At 47.3% G+C, this 22,444-nt stretch overlaps 1 protein-coding gene across 1 annotated transcript; it reads right to left on the reverse strand.

Moving 5' to 3' along the window:
• Positions 1-19,624: 19,624 nt before the first annotated feature.
• Positions 19,625-21,112, reverse strand: LOC143988607 (olfactory receptor 1L4-like). The gene has a single exon (XM_077490418.1). It carries the CDS (start codon positions 21,056-21,058, stop codon positions 20,132-20,134), a length of 927 nt encoding a protein of 308 aa, XP_077346544.1. The 5' UTR covers positions 21,059-21,112; the 3' UTR covers positions 19,625-20,131.
• Positions 21,113-22,444: the final 1,332 nt, after the last annotated feature.

The following is a 22,444-nucleotide window of genomic DNA, read 5'->3' on the forward strand; positions in this document are numbered from 1 at the left end:
TCAACTTCCTGCCTGTAGTATTATTACTATGAGAACACCAGCAATTGGGGCAGCTTTAAGTGCACACTGTGCAGATGACACAATACACCGACTGTAATTACTGCAGCTGCCTGCCTGTGGTATAGGATCAGCAGAACACCAGCAATTGGGGTAGCTTTAGGTACACAGTGTGCAGATGACACAGTACACCGACTGTAATTGCTACAGCTGCCTGCGGATAGGATCAGCAGAACACCAGCAATTGGGGTAGCTTTAGGCGTACACTGTGCAGATGACACAATACACCAACTGTAATTACTGCAGCTGCCTGCCTGTGGTATAGGATCTGAAGAACACCAGCAATTAGGGTAGCGTTAAGTGTACACTGTGCAGGTGGCACAATACACCGACTGTAATTGCTGCAGCTGCCTGCCTGTGGTACAGGATCAGCAGAACACCAGCAATTGGGGTAGCTTTTTTTTTTTTTTTTGCAATAGATGAAAACAGACCAGAATATCACTTTATTCATAGAAAATAAAATCTGCAATTTATTTAATAAGAAATATATTTCAGTTTAATAAACATTTTCCTTCAGCTTATAAATGAAGTTTTTACTACAGCAAAGTGTACCTGTCATTGTGCGCCGCAGCCTATCCGTTCCATGGAAGCAGCGCGTCACGTTACAGTGACGTCACCTTCTCACACTCCCTCCCCCAACAATCTGCATTCTCTCACTCCAGCTGTGGAGAAACTACAATTCCCTGGGGTAGCTTTTGGTGTACACTGTGCAGGTGGCACAATACACCGACTGTAATTGCTACAGCTGCCTGTGGTATAGGACCAGCAGAACACCAGCAATTGGGGTAGCTTTAGGTGTACACGGTTCAGGTGGCACAATACACAGACTGTAATTGCTACAGCTGCCTGTGGTATAGGACCAGCAGAATACCAGCAATTGGGGTAGCTTTAGGTGTACACTGTGCAGGGGGCACAATACACCGACTGTAATTGCTGCAACAGCTGCCTGTGGTATAGGATCAGAAGAACACCAGAAATTGGGGTAGCTTTAGGTTTACACTGTGCAGGTGGCACAATACACCGACTGTAATTGCAACAGCTTCAAATGAAATTCAAAGACACTGTCTCTCCGTCTATCTCTCTCTCCGCTGATGCAACACACTAAGCAAAGCCGCAGCGCAGGCGGCCTTATATAGTGTGGGGTGTGTACTAAACCCCCTGAGCCATAATTGGCCGAAGCCACCCTGGCTTTGGCCAATTACAGCTCGCTGTACAGACGGCGCTGTAATTGACCAAGCATGCGGGTCATAGTGCATGCTTGGCCAATCATCAGCCAGCAATGCACTGCGATGCTGCAGTGAATTATGGGCCATGACGAGCCACTCAAATTTGGCACGAACGGCCCATAATGTTCGGAATTCGCCGAACGGTCGAATAGCCGATGTTCGAGTCCAACATGGGTTTGACTCGAACACGAAGCTCATCCCTAATCAACACCCCCTACATACACGTTAAGTGTACCAAATAAAAGTTAAAATGAAGCAAAGAAATAAAGTGCACTGTGCCTGTGGAATATCCTGGTCGCCGAAAACCATGGGAGAGCATCCGCTGTGTACAGTAGCAGTGTGCTTCCTAGTTTGCTCGTCCCACGGAACGCACACGTCACTTCCAGTAGACCACGTAACTGACGCGTTTCGTCACTTCCTGACTTCGTCTGAGAACCTGTACCATGTGTGAATAGGGCCTACACAAAAAATTCTAGGGGATCCTAGAATAATTTTATCCTTGCTTTGGATCTCTACATGTCCCCTGCATGGCTGACCCTGAAGCTTTTATAGGTTAAAGTAAACTTTTTAAAATAAATTCTAACGTACGCTAATAGAGTGCTTAGGTGGCTGTACTGTGCCTTGCGAAAGTATTCAGCCCCCTTGAACTTTTCAACCTTTTGCCACATTTCAGGCTTCAAACATAAAGATATAAAATTTGTATTTTTTGTGAAGAATCACCAACAAGTGGGACACAATTGTGAAGTGGAACGAAATCTATTGGATTTTTGAAACTTTTTTAACTAATAAAAAAATGAAAAGTGGGGCGTGCAAAATTATTCGGCCCCCTTGCGTTAATATTTTGTAGAGCCACCTTTTGCTGCGATTACAGCTGCAAGTCGCTTGGGGTATGTCTCTATCAGTTTTGCACATCGAGAGACTGAAATTCTTGCCCATTCTTCCTTGCAAAACAGCTCGAGCTCAGTGAGGTTGGATGGAGAGCGTTTGTGAACAGCAGTTTTCAGCTCTTTCCACAGATTCTCGATTGGATTCAGGTCTGGACTAGGGATGAGCCGAACACCCCCCGGTTCAGTTCGCACCAGAACTTTCGAACGGACCCCAAATTCGTACGAACTTTAGAACCCCATTGAAGTCTATGGGACTCGAACGTTCGAAATTAAAAGTGCTAATTTTAACGGCTAATATGCAAGATACTGTCCTAAAAAGGGTTTGGGGACCTGGCTCCTGCCCCAGGGGACATGGGTCAATGCCTAAAATGTTTTTAAAAATGACCGTTTTGGCAGGAGCACTGATTTTAATGACAATTAAAGTGAAAAAAAAAGTGAAATATTCCTTTAAATATGGTGCTGGGGGGGGGGGGGGGTGTCTGTAGTATGCCTGTGAAGTGCTACGTGTTTCCCGTGTTTAGAACAGTCCCTGCACAAAATGACATTAAACGGAAATAACACCATTTAAAACTGCTTGCGGTTTTAATGTTATATCTGGTTCCTGCAATATGGTTGAAAATCATTGAGAAAAATGGCATGGGTAGCCCTCCCTGCCTATTACCAGCCCCTTTGGGTCTTGTACGCATATTAAGGGGACCCCGGTACCCATATTAAAAAAAGGAAATGCGTGTGGCCCCCAGGCCCTATATACTCAGAACAGCAGTATACAGGCGGTGCAAACAAGACAGGGACTGTGTAGGTTTGTTGTGTTAAGTTGAATCTGTTTGTAATTTTCAACTGGTACATTTTTAAAGTGTAGCTCCAGTCAAAAAAACTATTTTTAAGCTTTTTGGAAAACTTAGGGAAGGGTTATCACCCCTGTATAATTTGTTTTGTCGTCCATCTTTTTTCATCTCACTTGCTGTTGTCTTCTTCCGTTTGCAAGTAGGAGATGTTTGTAAGTTGGATGTTTGAAAGTAGGGGCCTGCCCTATATGCTCTGCAGAAATGGCGGAACAAGGTGTTGGTTTTGCCACAACATTGTAAGCCCTCAAAGTGACTCTTGGTGGGCGCTGGAGCGCCCTGCTGTGAACGATTATATCAAGAATTGTAATTACATGCCATTGTTGAACAGTGGTAGAAAAATTGACCTTTGGTGGTTGTGGTGCTGGTGCTACAACACTATAAGTCCTCACAGTTACTCTGGGTGGGCACAGGAACGGGCCCTCCTGTGAAATATTATATCAAGAATTGTAATTACATGTCCCTGTTAAACAGGGGCAGAAAAATTGGGCCTTAGGCACTGGTGCTGGTGCCACCACACTGCAACCTCTCCCATATACTCTAGTTTTATTGCAGGAATTAGCCCTGCTGCAAAGCATTGCATCAAAAATTGTGATTAAACGCCCCTGTTAAACAGGGGCAGAAAAATTGGGCTGATGGCATCACCCAGAGCCAGAAATGTTGTTCCAACATATCAGCGGAGGAGAAAGAGGATAGACAATCAACATAACAGGACAGTCACTCAGCATCAGCATAGGCAGTCTTAAAGGGATGTGATATTTCAAAAAAAATTATTCGGTTACATCAGCTTCAGGTGCTTGGTAGCTGTGGGTGATCCAAGACTGATTCATCTTGATGAAGGTCAGTCGATCAACCGATTCGGTGGACAGGCGCACCCATTGATCGGTAACAAAGCCACCAGCAGCACTGAAGGTGCGTTCCGAAAGAACGCTGGATGCAGGACAGGCCAGTAGCTCAATTGCATACTGTGCAAGCTCTGGCCAGTGATCCATCCTCAAGACCCAGTAAGCCAAAGGATTTTTGGTGGGAACGGTGTCCAAGTCTGACCTTGCCCCTAGGTATTCCTGCACCACGTAAATCAGACGTTGGTGATGGTTGCTGGACTAAAAAATTGTCTGAAAGCATCAGTCAGACGGCCACCTTCTCCACCGCTCCTTCTGACCGATGCCTCAGCAACACGTTGTCCAGGACCAGGAGTTTGTAACCTCCCAGTCTCTTGGAACGCGTTGCACAGACCTTTCTGCAAGGCCTCCCGGAGATGTCTCATCCTCTGCTCCCTCTGCGATGGCAAGATGAGGTCGGCAACCTTACCCTTGTACCGTGGATCAAGGAGAGTGGCCAGCCAGTAATGGTCCCTCTCCTTGATTCGAAGAAAGGGGTATACTGTAATGGAGTCACACAACACCCACTAAGCCCTGCAGATGCCTTTATTATAGAACACCAGAGATAAAGGGGTATACTGTAATGGAGTCACACAACACCCACTAAGCCCTGCAGATGGCTCTATTAGAGAACAGCAATAAAGGGTAGATACAGGTGTATATTGTGCTGGAGGCACAAAACACCCACTAACTCCTGCAGATGCCTTTTTTTATAGAACACCAGAGATAAAGGGGTATATACAGATGTATACTGTGCTGTGCTGGAGGCACACACAACTTCCAATAGCTCCTGCAGATGGCAAGTGGGCTCAAATAGAGAAGAGCTATGTAGGTGGATATAGCGGTGTGTACAGGGTACAGAGCATGCAGACAGCACGCACAAGCTCCTAACACTACTGACTGCAAGCTCTATTATAAAAGATAGATCACTAGCTATATAGGTGAGGTGAATATAGCGGTGTATACTGCGGTCAGAGCACACAGACAACAACCACTACAGAAGAGCAAGATCGAAAATCGGCCGATAACGATCGGTGTATACTGTGTTGAAGGTACACAGAACACCCACTAACTGCTTCAGACGCCAACACACTACACAAGACCGCCGCGCTGGCGGCCTTATATAGTGTGGGGCGTGTACTACACAGCCTGAGCTATGATTGGCTACAGGCATCCTGCCTGTGGCCAATCATGGCTCTCCTCGCTGCTGGCGCTGTGATTGGCCAAGCATGCTGGGTCACAGTGCATGCTTGGCCAATCATGAGCCAGCAATGCACTGCGATGACGCAGTGCATTGTGGGCTGTGAGCGCCACACGAATTTGGCGCGAACGGCCCATAATGTTCGGAATGTACGGGCGAACAGCCGATGTTCTGGATACTTTTATTTGTGAACCATTTCTTTGTAGATTTTGCTGTATGTTTGGGATCATTGTCTTGTTGGAAGATAAATCTCTGTCCCAGTTTCAGGTCTTTTGCAGACTCCAACAGGTTTTCATCCAGAATGGTCCTGTATTTGGCTGCATCCATCTTCCCCTCAATTTTAACCATCTTCCCTGTCCCTGCTAAAGAAAAGCAGGCCCAAACCATGATGCTGCCACCACCATGTTTGACAGTGGGGATGGTGTGTTGAGGGTGATGAGCTGAGTTGCTTTTACGCCAAACATATCGTTTTGCATTGTGGGCAAAAAGTTCGATTTTGGTTTCATCTGACCAGAGCACCTTCTTCCACATGTTTGGTGTGTCTCCCAGGTGGCTTGTGGCAAACTTTAGACGAGACTTTTTATGGATATCTTTGAGAAATGGCTTTCTTCTTGCCACTCTTCCATAAAGGCCAGATTTGTGCAGTGTACGACTGATTGTTGTCCTATGGACAGACTCTCCCACCTCAGCTGTAGTTCTCTACAGTTCATCCAGAGTGATCATGGGCCTCTTGGCTGCATCTCTGATCAGTCTTCTCCTTGTCTGAGCTGAAAGTTTAGAGGGACGGCCAGGTCTTGGTAGATTTGCAGTGGTCTGATTCTCCTTCCATTTCAAAATGATCGCTTGCACAGTGCTCCTTGGGATGTTTAAAGCTTGGGAAATCTTTTTGTATCCAAATCCGGCTTTAAACTTCTCCACAACAGTATTACGGACCTGCCTGGTGTGTTCCTTGGTCTTCATGATGTTCTCTGCACTTTCAACAGAACCCTGAGACTATCACAGAGCAGGTGCATTTATACAGAGACTTGATTACACACAGGTGGATTCTATTTATCACCATTAGTGATGGCCGAACGGTTCGCCCGGCGGTCGTTTCGCGGCGAATTTCGGCCGTTCGCGGTCCGCTCGTTCGCTCGACTATTGGCGTCGTTCGCCCCGGCGGACTTACGTGTTTAATGTGTAAAAGAACTTTGACCTATGATGACACATCCATCATGGGGTACAGGGCAGCCAATTGAGACATGACAGCACATGGACACTTGGACATTCCCCCTAATCTATAAATACACCCGATCCGGTGGCCATTTTACATTTTTTCTTCTGTCACTATAGGGAAAGGTTGCTGTGTGGAGTAGGGAGAGATAAATCGCTAGCTATTTGGTACACAAAAGTTCTTTTCAGGACTGGTATAGGTGTTAGGTATATATAGGTTTGCTGTGCTACTGATTGTTGTCGCAGCCTGAGTGTCTTTTGTCAGTTTAGAGAAAGGGACATGACGGTGTGTGCTACAGGGAGAGTCAGTTTAGTCATCATCATCATCATCATCATTAGCTGTTACTATCAGGTCCACAAAAGAGCTATTCCAGTAACCACTAATCGTTCCAGTCTCCTCTTTTTTGCCACTTTGTATAGGGACAGGAAGGAAGCAGTGTGTCAGGCAGTGAGGGTCAGTTTAAAGAGTTGCTGTTATTATTAGCTCCACAAAGGTTCTTTTCAGGACTGGTATCAGTGGTATGGTAATAGGCTTGTACACGTATAATATTCTTTCTTCCAAATATAGAAAGAATATTATACTTGACTGCTGCCCTTCTGCTGCAGTCTGCTAATCATTCACAGCTCACTTGTTCCACAAAGCTCTTTATCAGGACTGGTAAATTGGTCTGTGTAGGGTGCTACAGTACATAGGGTTGAGTGAGGTACAGTCTGCTGTTCTGTAAGGACCGCTATCGGTCCACAATAGATAGGGTTGAGGAGCACCACTGCTGACCGCTGCCCTATACTGCATCAGTCTTTCATTGGTATAGGGACTGAAGTACAGTCTGCTAATCACTAACACACAACCTGCTTGGTCCACAAAAGTTCTTATAAGGACTGGTAACTTGGTCTAGGGTGCTACAGTACATAGGGTTGAGTGAGGTACAGTCTGCTATTCTATAAGGACTGTTATCGGTCCACAATACATAGGGTTGAGGTGCACCACTGCTGACTGCTGCCCTATACTGCAGCAGTCCTTCATTGGTATAGGGACTGACGTACAGTCTGCTAATCACTAACACACAACCTGCTTGGTCCACAAAAGTTCTTATAAGGACTGGTAACTTGGTCTAGGGTGCTACAGTACATAGGGTTGAGTGTGGTACAGTCTGCTGTTCTGTAAGGACCGCTATCGGTCCACAATAGATAGGGTTGAGGTGCACCACTGCTGACCGCTGCCCTATACTGCAGCAGTCCTTCATTGGTATAGGGACTGAAGTACAGTCTGCTAATCACTAACACACAACCTGCTTGGTCCACAAAAGTTCCTATAAGGACTGGTAACTTGGTCTTGGGTGCTACAGTACATAGGGTTGAGTGCGGTACAGTCTGCTGTTCTGTAAGGACCGCTATCGGTCCACAATAGATAGGGTTGAGGTGCACCACTGCTGACCGCTGCCCTATACTGCAGCAGTCCTTCATTGGTATAGGGACTGAAGTACAGTCTGCTAATCACTAACACACAACCTGCTTGGTCCACAAAAGTTCCTATAAGGACTGGTAACTTGGTCTAGGGTGCTACAGTACATAGGGTTGAGTGCGGTACAGTCTGCTGTTCTGTAAGGACCGCTATCGGTCCACAATAGATAGGGTTGAGGTGCACCACTGCTGACCACTGCCCTATACTGCAGCAGTCCTTCATTGGTATAGGGACTGACGTACAGTCTGCTAATCACTAACACACAACCTGCTTGGTCCACAAAAGTTCTTATAAGGACTGGTAACTTGGTCTAGGGTGCTACAGTACATAGGGTTGAGTGAGGTACAGTCTGCTATTCTATAAGGACTGTTATCGGTCCACAATACATAGGGTTGAGGTGCACTACCTTCTTTCTTCATTTGGCTCACTTCCTTGTCCCAAAAAAGCACGCTGTACTATATGCCCCTACCCTCCTCTTTGAAGAGGTTGAGCGGTGTCATATTTCTACTGGGGCTGCTTATGATATCCCTGTGCTGTGCTGACTTCCTCCTGGGGATCTTATTATGAGGGGATCACACCATCCCTGTGCTGTGCTGACTTCCTCCTGGGGGTTCTTATTATGAGGGGATCACACCATCCCTGTGCTGTGTTGAGTTTCTCCTGGGCCTGCTTATTATGAGGGGATCACACCATCCCTGTGCTGTGCTGACTTCCTCCTGGGGGTTCTTATTATGAGGGGATCACACCATCCCTGTGCTGTGCTGAGTTTCTCCTGGGCCTGCTTATTATGAGGGGATCACACCATCCCTGTGCTGTGCTGACTTCCTCCTGGGGGTTCTTATTATGAGGGGATCACACCATCCCTGTGCTGTGCTGACTTACTCCTGGGGGTTCTTATTATGAGGGGATCACACCATCCCTGTGCTGTGCTGAGTTTTTCCTGGGCCTGCTTATTATGAGGGGATCACACCATCCCTGTGCTGTGCTGAGTTTCTCCTGGGCCTGCTTATTGTGAGGGGATCACACCATCCCTGTGCTGTGCTGAGTTTCTCCTGGGCCTGCTTATTATGAGGGGATCACACCATCCCTGTGCTGTGCTGACTTCCTCCTGGGGGTTCTTATTATGAGGGGATCACACCATCCCTGTGCTGTGCTGACTTCCTCCTGGGGGTTCTTATTATGAGGGGATCACACCATCCCTGTGCTGTGCTGACTTATTCCTGGGGGTTCTTATTATGAGGGGAATCACACCATCCCTGTGCTGTGCTGAGTTTCTCCTGGGCCTGCTTATTATGAGGGGATCACACCATCCCTGTGCTGTGCTGACTTCCTCCTGGGGGTTCTTATTATGAGGGGATCACACCATCCCTGTGCTGTGCTGAGTTTCTCCTGGGCCTGCTTATTGTGAGGGGATCACACCATCCCTGTGCTGTGCTGACTTCCTCCTGGGGGTTCTTATTATGAGGGGATCACACCATCCCTGTGCTGTGCTGAGTTTCTCCTGGGCCTGCTTATTATGAGGGGATCACACCATCCCTGTGCTGTGCTGACTTCCTCCTGGGGGTTCTTATTATGAGGGGATCACACCATCCCTGTGCTGTGCTGAGTTTCTCCTGGGCCTGCTTATTATGAGGGGATCACACCATCCCTGTGCTGTGCTGACTTCCTCGTGGGGGTTCTTATTATGAGGGGATCACACCATCCCTGTGCTGTGCTGACTTACTCCTGGGGGTTCTTATTATGAGGGGATCACACCATCCCTGTGCTGTGCTGAGTTTCTCCTGGGCCTGCTTATTATGAGGGGATCACACCATCCCTGTGCTGTGCTGACTTCCTCATGGGGGTTCTTATTATGAGGGGATCACACCATCCCTGTGCTGTGCTGAGTTTCTCCTGGGCCTGCTTATTATGAGGGGATCACACCATCCCTGTGCTGTGCTGACTTCCTCCTGGGGGTTCTTATTATGAGGGGATCACACCATCCCTGTGCTGTGCTGAGTTTCTCCTGGGCCTGCTTATTATGAGGGGATCACACCATCCCTGTGCTGTGCTGACTTCCTCCTGGGGGGTCTTATTATGAGGGGATCACACCATCCCTGTGCTGTGCTGAGTTTCTCCTGGGCCTGCTTATTATGAGGGGATCACACCATCCCTGTGCTGTGCTGACTTCCTCCTGGGGCTGCTTACGGTGCTGCTGTCAGTGCTGTATATCACGGTGCTGGTGTGAGTGCTTAATGTCACGGTGCTGCTGTCAGTGCTGTATATCACTGTGCTGATGTCAGTGCTGTATGTCACGCTTCTGATGTCAGTGCTCTCTATCACGGTGCTGCTGTCAGTGCTGTATATCACGGTGCTGATGTCAGTGCTGTATGTCACGCTGCTGATGTCAGTGCTCTCTATCACGGTGCTGCTGTCAGTGCTGTATATCACGGTGCTGATGTCAGTGCTGTATGTCACGCTTCTGATGTCAGTGCCCTCTATCACGGTGCTGCTGTCAGTGCTGTATATCACGGTGCTGATGTCAGTGCTTAATGTCACGCTTCTGATGTCAGTACTCTCTATCACGGTGCTGCTGTCAGTGCTGTATATCACGGTGCTGATGTCAGTGCTTTATGTCACGCTGCTGATGTCAGTGCCCTCTATCACGGTGCTGTTGTCAGATGCCTCTATCGCGGTGCAGGTGTCATTGCTGTATGTCACGCTGCTGGTGATCATCTCCTGCACCCTCTTCTTTGCCTACCCTGGTCCCTGACCTTCCCTCTCCTCCATTGCCTTCATGCGCTCCACAGTCCTGAATTGTCAGAACAATTTCCCATATAAAAAAAGAATGCTTGTAGTTATCGATCCAAAATTCACCTCATACATGTATTATGTCATTGGCCATGTGGTGGGACTATGTTTGCCCAGCTAATAATTATCTTGTGGCTGCAAATTTGACCTAAAGGTTTGCGAAGTTCGCCTCCCATTGAAGTCAATGGGGCCCGCCGCGAACGTTCGGTTTCGCGAACGGTCGGCCTCGTTCGCGGTCCGCGTTCGCGAAACGTCCCGTCGGAAGTTCGTCCATCACTAATCACCATCAGTCATTTAGGACAACATTGGATCATTCAGAGATCCTCGCTGAACTTCTGGAGTGAGTTTGCTGCACTGAAAGTAAAGGGGTCGAATAATTTTGCACGCACCACTTTTCAGTTTTTTATTTACTAAAAAAGTTTAAAATATCCAATAGATTTCGTTCCACTTCACAATTGTGTCCCACTTGTTGGTGATTCTTCACAAAAAATAAAAATGTTATATCTTTATGTTTGAAACCTGAAATGTGGCAAAAGGTTGAAAAGTTCAAGGGGGCCGAATACTTTCGCAAGGCACTGTGTATACAAGTGTAAAATGTCATAATTTTCTGTCTTGGTAATAATGGTCACAAGGACAAACAGTGTCAGGGGGAAACAATAAAAACATAACAATGGTTCTAATTCCAATGAAATAAGACCCCCGGCACTCCAATGCAAACATATACATTCTAAGTGCAATTGCATTAACCCCTTCCCATCATCACCTCCCAGCCCTTTAAGTGGATCGAAATGCCGGGTGGTGAGCATTTGGATCATGTGCCTCCTGTGACTGGCTGTCACAGTGTTCACATGATCAGAAAGCTCCTGATAGCAAGTATGCATTGGGAGCCTTCTGGTACATGTTTATTACTGTGCTGGGAGCAGAGTAACGTGTACATGGGACCGCATATATACACTATATTGTCAAAAGTATTGGGACATCTGCCTTTACACGCACATGAACTTTAATGGCATTTCAGTCTTAGTCCATAGGGTTCAATATTGAATTGGTCCACCCTTTGCAGCTATAAGAGCTTCAACTCATCTGGGAAGGCTGTCCACAAGGTTTAGGAGTGTGCCTATGGGAATTTTTGACCATTCTTCCTGAAGCACATTTGTGAGGTCAGGCATTGATGTTGGCCAACAAAGCCTGGCTCACAGTCTTCGCTCTATATCATGCGAAAGGTGTTCTATCGGGTTGAGGTCAGAACTCTGTGCAGGCCAGTCAATTTCCTCCACCCCAAACTCGCTCATCCATGTCTTTATAGACCTTGCTTTGTGCACTGGTCCCAATCATTTGGTGGAGGGGGGGATGGATTATGGTATGAGGTTATTTTTCAGGAGTTGGGCCTGGCCCCTTAGTTCCAGTGAAGAGAACTTTTAAGGCATTAACATACCAAAGCATTCTGGACAATTTCATGATCCCAGCTTTGTGGGAACAGTTTGGCCCCTTCCTGTTCCAACATGACTGCGCACCTGTGCACAAAGCAACGTCCACAAAGACATGGATGAGCGAGTTTGTGGTGGAGGAATTTGACTGGCCTGCACAGGGTCCTGACCTCAACCTGATAAAACAACTTTGGGATAATTGAGGGCAAAGACTGCGAGCCAGACTTTCTTGTCCATTATCAGTGGTCAAATATTCCCATAGACACACTCCTAAAATTGTGGACAGCCTTCACAGAAGAGTTGTTATAGCTGCAAAGGGTGGGCCAACTCCATATTGAACCCTACGGACCAAGACTGGGATGCCATTAAAGTTCATGTGCGTGCAAAGCAGGTGTCCCAATAGTTACATATTTGGCGAGGTTGAAAAGAGACACAAGTCCATCGAGTCCATGAAGTCCATCCTGTGTGTGTGTTTTTATGTCAGTATTACATTGTATATCCCTGTATGTTATGGTCGCTCAGGTGCTTATCTAATAGTTTTTTAAAATATCTATGCTCCCCGCTGAAACCACCGCCTGTGGAAGAGAATTCCACATCCTTACGCTTACCTATAGTAAAGAACCCTCTACGCCTGTGGTTCTCAACCTTTCTAGTGCTGCGACCCATCAATAAAATTTCCAAAGATGTGGGGACCCCTAACAGTAAAATTATTTTCATAGCGTGGGTTGTCAGCACCAAAGGCAAGACAAGTAATTTGCGTCCCCCAACCCATGGACATTTAGGGCTCCCTGAGTCCCTTCCACTCGTACAGTATTAAAACCCCTTATAGTACATTATAGTACATTTCCCTGAACTCTCTCCAGTTCCAGCACATCCTTCCTGGGGACTGGTGTCCAGAACTGGACAGCATACTCTAGGTGCGGCCGGACCAGAGTCTTGTAGAGTGGGAGAATTATCATTTTATCTCTGGAGTTAATCTCCTTTTTAATGTGTGCTAAAATTCTGTTGTCTTTGCTTGCAGCAGCTTAGCATTGCTAGGGCACAGTGGCAGCATTTGATAGGGCACAGTGGCAGCATTTGATGGGTACAGTGGCAGCATTTGATGGCACAGTGGCTGCGCTTGATGGGCACAGTGGCTGCGTTTGTGGGCACAGTGGCTGTGTTTGATGGCACAGTGGCTGCGTTTGACGGGCACAGTGGCTGCAATTGATGGGCACAGTGGCTGTGTTTGATGGGCTCAGTGGCTGCGTTTGATGGCACAGTGGCTGCGTTTGATGGCACAGTGGCTGCGTTTGATGGGCACAATGACTGCGTTTGATGGCACAGTGGCTGGGTTTGATGGGCACAGTGAGGCTGCAATCAATGTTTTTTTTTTTTCAGAATTTTTGTAGCACCACTGGTGTTACATTTGCTTCTTTCCAATCTTCTGGTACCATACCAGTCAGTAGACTGTTCTTAAAAAATAAAGAACAATGGTCTGGCAATTACTTGACTGAGTTCCTTAAGGACCCTCGGGTGCAAGCCACCTGGTCCCAGTGCTCCCAATACTTGTAACATTATAGTGTATGTGGCCAATCGGCGTTAAAGCCCACCTACCTGGAGGCCACATATATGCGCATGGCCAATGAGAGAGACAGAAAATGATGGGAGATCCCAAATTTTCCACTTGTCACCAGTACAGGAATAAAGGGTAAATGTTTCAATGGGGACACCTACTTCGGTGGCAAAAGTCGTAGAAGAGAATACCCTTCGTGTTGTAGAAATTGAAAGTGTCCTAGTTTCTGTTGCATCTCTGGGACAGGAAGTGAATGGAAATGTGCCTGATGGGATACAGATGATAGAATATTATATCCTTATCCACAAAAAAAATAAATTTAGGCTATACACAGGGCTTGAGTCCTGCGGGAATGCGTGGAAATGGCATCCCTGCACTTTTTTCACAGCAGGAACGCGTTCCCTTTGCAGGACTAGAGCCACCCCAGCCAAATGTGCATGCAGAGTAGCACAGGAAACACCTGTCTGTAGTAAGTTTTCTCTCACGTCATGCAGCACTGCCCGCTCCCCGGCAGCCCCTCCTCTCTTCCCGTCTATCCCAGATGATGTTACAAGCCAATGGGGATAGGCGAGAAGAGAGGAGGGGCCACCGAGGAGCGAGCAGCGCTGCATGACGTGAGAGAAAACTTACTACAGACAGGTACTTCCTGCGCTACTCTGCATACTGGTTAGTATGATCCCCTGATGTGCGCTATAATGTGCCCCCTGATGTGCCCCGTGCCCTGTTGTGTTATGTGCCCCATGCCCTGTGCCCTAATGTGCCCCATGCTCTGATGTGCTATGTGCCCCAATGTGCCCCATAATGTGCCCTGATGTGCTATGTGCCCCATAATGTGCCCTGATGTGCTATGTGCCCCAATGTGCCCCATAATGTGCCCTGATGTGCCCCATAATGTGCCCTCTAATGTGCCATAATGTGCCCTGATGTGCCCCGAGCCCTGATGTGCCCCGATGTACCCCATGCCCTGATGTGCTATGTGCCCTGTGCCCTGATGTGCCATGTGCCCTGATGTGCTATGTGCCCTGTGCCCTGATGTGCCATGTGCCCTGATGTTCTATGTGCCCCATGCCCTGATGTGCCATGTGTCCTGATGTGCTATGTGCCCTGTTCCCTGATGTGCCATGTGGCCTGATGTGCCCCGTGCCGTTATGTGCTATGTGCCCTGATGTGCTATGTGCCCCATAATGTGCCCTGATGTGCCCCATAATGTGCCCCATAATGTGCCCTGATGTGCCATGTACCCCATGCCCTGATGTGCCATGTGGCCTGATGTGCCCCATACCCTGAGGTGCCCCATGCCCTGATGTGCCCAGATGTCCTATTTTTTTTTTTTTTTTTGGTGGGGGAATGGATCTTGGGTGGGAGTTCCCACACTTTTTTTCCCCAGGATTTGACCCCTGGGTATACATACACTTTAAGTATTATGAAACAAATGAACTTTTATGCTAAAAGTAATTAAGAGCAAAAATAAATGTTTGAGCTCTTTCCCATGGGTGGATGAGGGTACATTATAGCATTACATTGATTTTTAACTCAGGCTGCAAAGTCTGACAGGCAACACTGTCTATCAAACTCATCCATTGGTCAATGAAGTGCCATTGCACCCCTAAGCCAAACACTTGGCTCACAGTTGCAGTACGGTCTTGTAATATAAAATTGCCATTTAGCAATTAATAATAAAAAACGGCTTTAGAAAGTGCTATGCCACCCTTTGAATTGCAATCTACCATGGGTTACTTTTCAGAGGGCAGTAAGGTAAGCACTGTTGCCTGTCTAAAAGAGACCATTATATTTTCATGTGGAAGCATCATAATTCAGACGCATGCCTATCATTGGGCTGGGCACAGAGTTTATATTGTCTGTAGAACTCTGCAAGGTTCCTCTACCCCCAGGTCTGTAGTGTAGTTTTATATACAACATGTGACAATAGGTAGCACTTAAAGCGGTAGTAAACCCGCAAATTATTATTTTTTTTTTTAAACCTGCAAAGCAAAAGGCATAATGAGCTAGTATGCACCGCATACTAGCTCATTATGAAATACTTACCTTAGAACGAGGCCCTGACATCTGGCCCGATCCACGCCCAGGGAGCTGACATGCTCCCTCTGCGTTTCTTCTGGGTATCGCGGCTCCGGCACTGTGAGTGGACGGAGCCGCGATATCGTCACTTCTGCGCATGCGCGGGGGAGATTTCATTCCGGCCGGTCGGCCACTGCCGGATTTTCAGGCTGAGAATCCCCTTGTGCGCATGCGCCGCTGCAGTCAGCGGAGCATACCGAGGGGAATATCTCCTAAACCGTACAGGTTTAGGAGATATTTTTTTTTACCTACAGGTAAGCCTTATTATAGGCTTTCCTGTAGGTAAAAGTTAAAAATTTGAGTATACAACCACTTTAAAGTAATGTCTGACCCTCCGCTGGTTTTATAGAACAGACAGGCCACAGATCTTCTTGTCACATCTGACAGTTGGAATCCACAGAGATCTCAGCATCTCCCACATTGCACAATAATAATTCCTCTGTCAGCTATGCATGGAAAGCAAATCATTATTTGATTAGGAGAGGAGTGAGTCCTTGTTCTAATAATCACATATTAATCATAGATTTAGGGGTGAGGGTCAGATTCACTAGGACAATTGGTCAAATCTCAAGGTTCACCATCAGAAGTAATAAATAACCTATAATGTATTGTCCCCCCCCCCCCCCCCCCCCCCGGTCATCTGAGGTACAAGAAGCAATAATTTAAAGGGATGGATAACTCACCTTTCTATAAGATGTGGGACCACAGCAGCCATATTGTCAGTGTGCATTGGTCCTGTTAGGGAGAACTAGCAATTCTGTGTAAGCCCTTGTACACACGGTCGGACATTCCGGCCACAAAATCCATCAGATTTTTTCCGACGGATTTTGTCCGAAACTAGTGTTGCATACACACGGTCGGACAAAGTTGTCGGAAAATCCCATCGTTCCGAGCGTGATGACGTTTGTTCGTTATGACAGGACTATGTTCAGGCCAGTAGCCAATAGCTTTGGTCTCGTAATTTGCTCTGAGCATGCGTGGCACTTTGTCCGATTGGAATTCTCTACAAACGATTAGACAAAGTCTGATCGGATCATGTTGTCGGAAAATGTTATATCCAGCTCTCAAACTTTGTTGGTCGGACATTCCGACAGAAAAAGTCAGATAGGACATTTTCCGTCGGAAAGTCCGACAGTGTGTACAAGGGCTAAGGAGAATTTTTTTAAATTTTGAAATTGGTTCATATTGAATGTAAAACATACAGATTGCTAGATGTGGATTATAGCACTAGCACTTTATTGTTAGAATTAAAGCACAATTTTTAGCACTGCATTGGCTTATGTGTGTAGGGGCCAATGGAAGATGACTGTCCTTGCAAGCCTCCCAACACCTCTGACACCCTGAGTTCTGACATGATTCAAAGAGAGAATACAAATACAAAATACACTAAAGAAATAACACAGATTACAAATGGATATTTTATGGGATATTCTTGGGTTAACAAGAGAAAGAAGAAAGTGAGGCCCGGAGTGCAAGACTGGAAGGAGACTAACGGAGGGCCGGGCATGACAGGGATGGATAAGGGCAGCAGGGGGTTAATTGGGAGGTAGGCAGAGGCCGGTAGGAGGAGCTGGGAGAGTCTGTTGATGGAGGGGGGCGGAGCCGTATAAAAGGTGGAGGGGGCGGAGCTGAAGTCAGTCCGACGGAGGAGAACCAGAGAGGAGGCAGTTGTTTCGCTGCTCCTCTGAAGATGTCTGAAGTGGACCGGCTGCTGGCGGAACTGCGGCGTCAGGCGGAGGAGCGTGGACCGGACTGGCTGCGGGCTCGGATCGGTGGACTGGCGGGATCGGTTGGATCGGACGGAGCGGACGCTCGGAGGGGTGAGGTGCTGCCGCGCGCGCGGAGGTCTAGGCCTCCGGCGCGTTTTTCTCCCGGGCCTGACCCTCGGCCGCCTCGTATGGTTCGCAGCCCTGGGGAGGATCGTTCCCTCCCACCGGCGAAGAGGTCCCAGGGGACTTTGGGGGGTGCTGAGCGGTCTTCACACCGCGTACCCGGGGGGGGAGGGGCGGGCGGGCCTCATGGACGGCGGGCGGCCATCTTGCCTGCGGGGGGGGGGGGGTGAAATTGTTCTTGCTGCTGGACGCTCTGCTGAGGGGGGAGGGCGGCTCGGGGTGGCTCAGCTTTGGCTCCAGATGCTCGGGACAGGGGGGATGTCGCCGGGCCCGGGCAGGTACGAGGATCGCCTGCGGGCTGCTCTGCCCAGCTTGGATCAGGGAGCGCCCGGGGGTCTGCTGCACGTGGGGCTGGCAGGGCTGGTCCTCATCGCCAGGCTGCTGTGGATGGATCGGCCATGAGTGTGGCTGCTCCCCTGCGGGCTGCAACGTCGGCCTCCGGGGTCTCTTCCCCCGGGGGGCTTACACCCCCGCCTACGTGGGGACCGGATGATCGCTCGGAAGGGGAGGTCTCGGACGATAACGAACTGCCGGGTCCTAGCGGTGCTGTCGCCGGTCCGGCTGTGAGGAACGCCCCTGGGCCGCCAGGTGAGTCCCCTGATGCGTTGTCCTGGTCGCATGCATTGCAGGGCTTGTTGGGGGTGGTACAGGCGGGCACAGGGTGGCCAGTGCCGCTGGTGGGGGGGGAGCCGGGGGGGGCGGGCGTCTCGGGTGGGGGGGTGCCGGGGGGGGGACTCCCGCTCCACAGTTTAGAGACCACTGGTATACATCATAGAACACCGTAGAAATAACTGACCTACTAAAGTATGACTGGAGGTAAATATTTACAATTTTGCATAGAGTAGGAAGTAGTTAAAGCATTTAAGGCATTTATTGCTATATGTGTCCCATCAAAGAGATTTCTCTTTATCAACAGGCCTATAGACACAAAAGGAAGTGAGAAGAAACTTTTTCTAATGCCACGTACACACGATCAAATTGTCCGGCGTACTTAGTCCGCCGAAACGCATTTCACCGGACAATTCGATCGTGTGTGGGCTTTAGCGGACTTTCTCAGCGTAAAGTCCGACGGACTTAGAAAGTATTTTTGGGTTTCAGCGGACAATACGTTCGTCAGTATGCTAGTCCGGCGGACTAAGAATGACGCAGCTATTGGCTACTGGCTATTGAACTTCCTTTTTCTAGTCCCGTCGTACGTGCTGTACGTCATCGTGCTAGCAAACGCTGGACTTTCTGTGTGTCGGTGTGTGGCCAAGTCCATTCGGTAGAAAGTCCGCCGGACTATCCGCCGGATTGTATGTCGGACTAAGTACGCCGGACAATTCGATCGTGTGTATGCGGCATAAGTGAAAGTTGTCACCAGAACAGCTTTCCTTATTGAATGATTTCTGCTCAATTTCTGTCCGTGTGACAAAAAAGTTCAGATTTGCCTGACTTTCAGTCCTGGTGTCAATGTTCACCAACACAAATAGAGAGGGAAAAATCTTCCCTTTCAGACAACAATTAAAAAAAATAAAAAAACCTCATAAATTGTTCTAACCCTCCAGTATTGTATTCAAAATGAAAAAAGGTTTTGCATTTTAAATAATGAAAGTAATTTTATGCTCACAATGGAACACCGTTCACATGACCAAATGCCAATATTCCTTAGCCCTTGTACACACGGTCGGACATTCTGCCAACCAAATCCATTGGATTTTGTCCGACGGATCTTGTCCGAAACTGTTGCATACACACGGTCGGACCAAGTTGTCGGAAAATCCGATCGTTCAGAATGTGATGACGTTATTTCGTTACGATGGGACTACGTTCAGGCTAGTAGCCAATAGCTTTGATGTAGGAATTTGATCTGAGCATGCGTGGCACTTTGTCCAATCGGAATTCTCTACACATGATCGGAGTATGTCCGACCGGACCAGTTTGTCTGAAAATATTTCCAACAAGTTGGAAAATTGGGTCCGACGGAAACAGTCCGATGCATACCACACACAGTCGGATTATCCAACAAAACGGTCCAATAGGACACATTCCGGGCTTACAAGACACAATGGGCATTTCAGTTGTAATAAAGGTTTTAATGAATCAATACAGATAAAACATGCCAATTGTGAATTACAGTTATTATTTGCTAGAAATGTATAATTTAGCTGTAAACTGTAAGGCCGCGTACACACGGGCGGACTGTTCGCCCAACTTTGTCCGCTGAACAGTGTTTGGGCGGACAGTCCGCTCGTGTGTGGGCTTTCAGCGGACAGTTTCAGCGGACAGTTTGACGAACAAGGTTTTTCGGAAATTCCGTAAAACTGTCCGCTGAAACCTTGTTTCAGCGAACAGTCCGCTCGTGTGTAGGCTTGTTCGTCAAACAAAGTTGCGCGCATGCTCAGAAAGGATTTTCACGCCGAAAGTTATAATGCAGTGTATAGGACGTCGTATTTTTTGTCCCGTCGTACGTGCCGTTCACGTCATCGCGCACGGTTTCAGCAAACTGTTCGTTCGTCGTGTGTGGCCATGTCCGTCCATGCTAATTTTGAGCGGACTGTTTGCCGAAACTGTTTGACGGACAAAGTTGGGCGAACAGTCCGCCCGTGTGTAAGCGGCCTTACAATAATAATAACAATGTCTATCCTAGCATTTTTTTCATAGCATCTTTTACCTCCTTATTTCTAAGGCTGTAAATAAACGGGTTGAGTGTTGGGTTAATGATGCTAAAGACTATACTGATGGCTCGATCGTAGGCCGGTGAGTAGATAGAGCTTGGCCGGAAGTACATGAATATTACTGTGCTGTAGAGGAGGATGACCATAGTGAGATGAGATGAGCAAGTGGTGAAGGTCTTCCACCTTCCTTGGGATGACTTTAGAGTCAACACTGCTCTGATAATGAGTACATAGGACCCGAGGATTAAAAGCAATGGGGAAAAGATGATGATAGAACTTTCAATTAAGTCAACTTTCTGCCAAGTGTCTGACAATCCAGAGCAAGATAGCATAATTATGACAGGATAGTCACAGAAGAAGTGTTGGATTGCCCAACCACAGAACAACTGAGAAGAAGCCAGCCAAGTGTAAAAAGTAGAGTGAAGGCAAACAATAATCCACGAAAAAGCCACCAGACAGATACAAGTTCTCCTGTTCATAATTAAAAGGTACCGTAGGGGAAAACAAACTGCACAGTAGCGATCAAAGGCCATGATGGCAAACAAAAAGCTATCCATGTTGCCTGCAACTATCAAGAGAAAAAGCTGGAAAAAGCAGTCATGGGTGGAGATATAAGGGTCTCCAGACAGAAGACCATACAAGGCCCTGGGAACGACAATGGAGGTAAAAAATACATCCACAATGGCAAGGTTCCCCATCAAGACGTACATTGGGGTGTGAAGCTGGTGCTGTGACACAATAAGTATGAAGATGAATACGTTTCCCGCAATACAGAGGATATACATAGTCAAGAAGAAGCAGAGGAGAAGATAAAGAAGATGAGGTGTATCGGAAAATCCCAACAGGACAAAGCCAGAAAAAGTCTTATTTTCATGAAGCTCCATATGCATATTAATCAATCAGTTATGTATGTGATGAAAACATGAAGATTACGGGATGCAGTATATCTGAAAAAAAAAGTGAAAATGAGTTTTACATTTTCAAATGGGCATAACACACAACTAACAAAATAAAGGGATTATGCAGGACAAGGCCAAATAAGATCAAAAACAAGTCACACATACACAATATTGTCAAAAGTATTGGGACGTCTGTCTTTACACACACATGAACTTTAGCGTAATCCCAGTCTTAGCCCTTGTATACACGGTCGGAGATTCCGTCAGAATGTGTCCTATCAGAGCATTTTGTCGGATATTCCGACTGTGTGTGGTTTGCATCGGACTGTTTCCGTCGGAATATCCGACGGACCAACTTTTCCAACTTGCCGGAAATATTTTCCAACAAAATGCTCCGATCGGACATACTCTGATCATGTGTAGCCTACTCCGACGGACAAAGTGCCACGCATGCTCAGATCAAATTCCTAGACCAAAGCTATTGGCTATTAGCCTGAACGTAATACCGTTGTAACAAAATAACGTCATCACGTTATGTACAATCGGATTTTCCGACAACTTAGTCCGACCGTGTGTATGCAACATCATTTCCGGACCTGGTCCGGAATGAATCCGTCGGAATAACTCCGACGGATTTGGTTGTCGGAATCTCCGACCGTGTGTACAAGGGCTTAGTCTGTAGTGTTCAATATTCAGTTGGCCCACCCTTTGCAACTATAACAGCTTCAACTCTTCAAGGAAAGCTGTCCACAAGGTTTAGGAGTGTGTCTTTGAGAATGTTTGACCATTCTTCCAGAAGCTCAGTTGTGAGGTCAGACACTGATGTTGGTCGAGAAGGCTTGGCTCGCAGTCTCCACTCTAATTCATCCCAAAGGTGTTTTATCCGGGTGAGGTCAGGACTCTGTGCATGCCAGTCAAGTTCCTCCACCCCAACCTCACACATCCATGTCTTTATTGACCTTGCTTTGTGCACTGGTACAAATCATTTCGTGGAGGGGATTATGGTGTGGGGTTGTTTTTCAGGGGTTGGACTTGGTCCCTTAGTTCCAGTGAAGGGAACTTTTAAGGCATCAGAATACCAACAATTTGGACAATTTCATGCTCCCAACTTTGTGGGAACAGTTTGGGGATGGCCCCTTCCTGTTCCAACATGACTGCACACCAGTGCACAAAGCAGACAAATGGCAATTTGTTTAGCTGCCTCTATAATGTAGATGTTTTGCCCTCAGATTCTAGTCAACCCAGCCAGCACTGAAATTAACCACATATGCCTACAGAATCTTAAATATCCCAGTGTCTTCTCAATTAAAAATTGACAAGACAGCTGTTTGTAGTTCTGCAAAAAAAGGCAAAGTTTTAAGAAGTTTTTACAATTAT

The sequence above is a fragment of the Lithobates pipiens genome, unplaced genomic scaffold (assembly GCF_037356315.1).
Source record: "Lithobates pipiens isolate NorthernLeopardFrog02 unplaced genomic scaffold, aLitPip1_a1.2 Scaffold_1, whole genome shotgun sequence".
Lineage (NCBI taxonomy): Eukaryota > Metazoa > Chordata > Amphibia > Anura > Ranidae > Lithobates > Lithobates pipiens.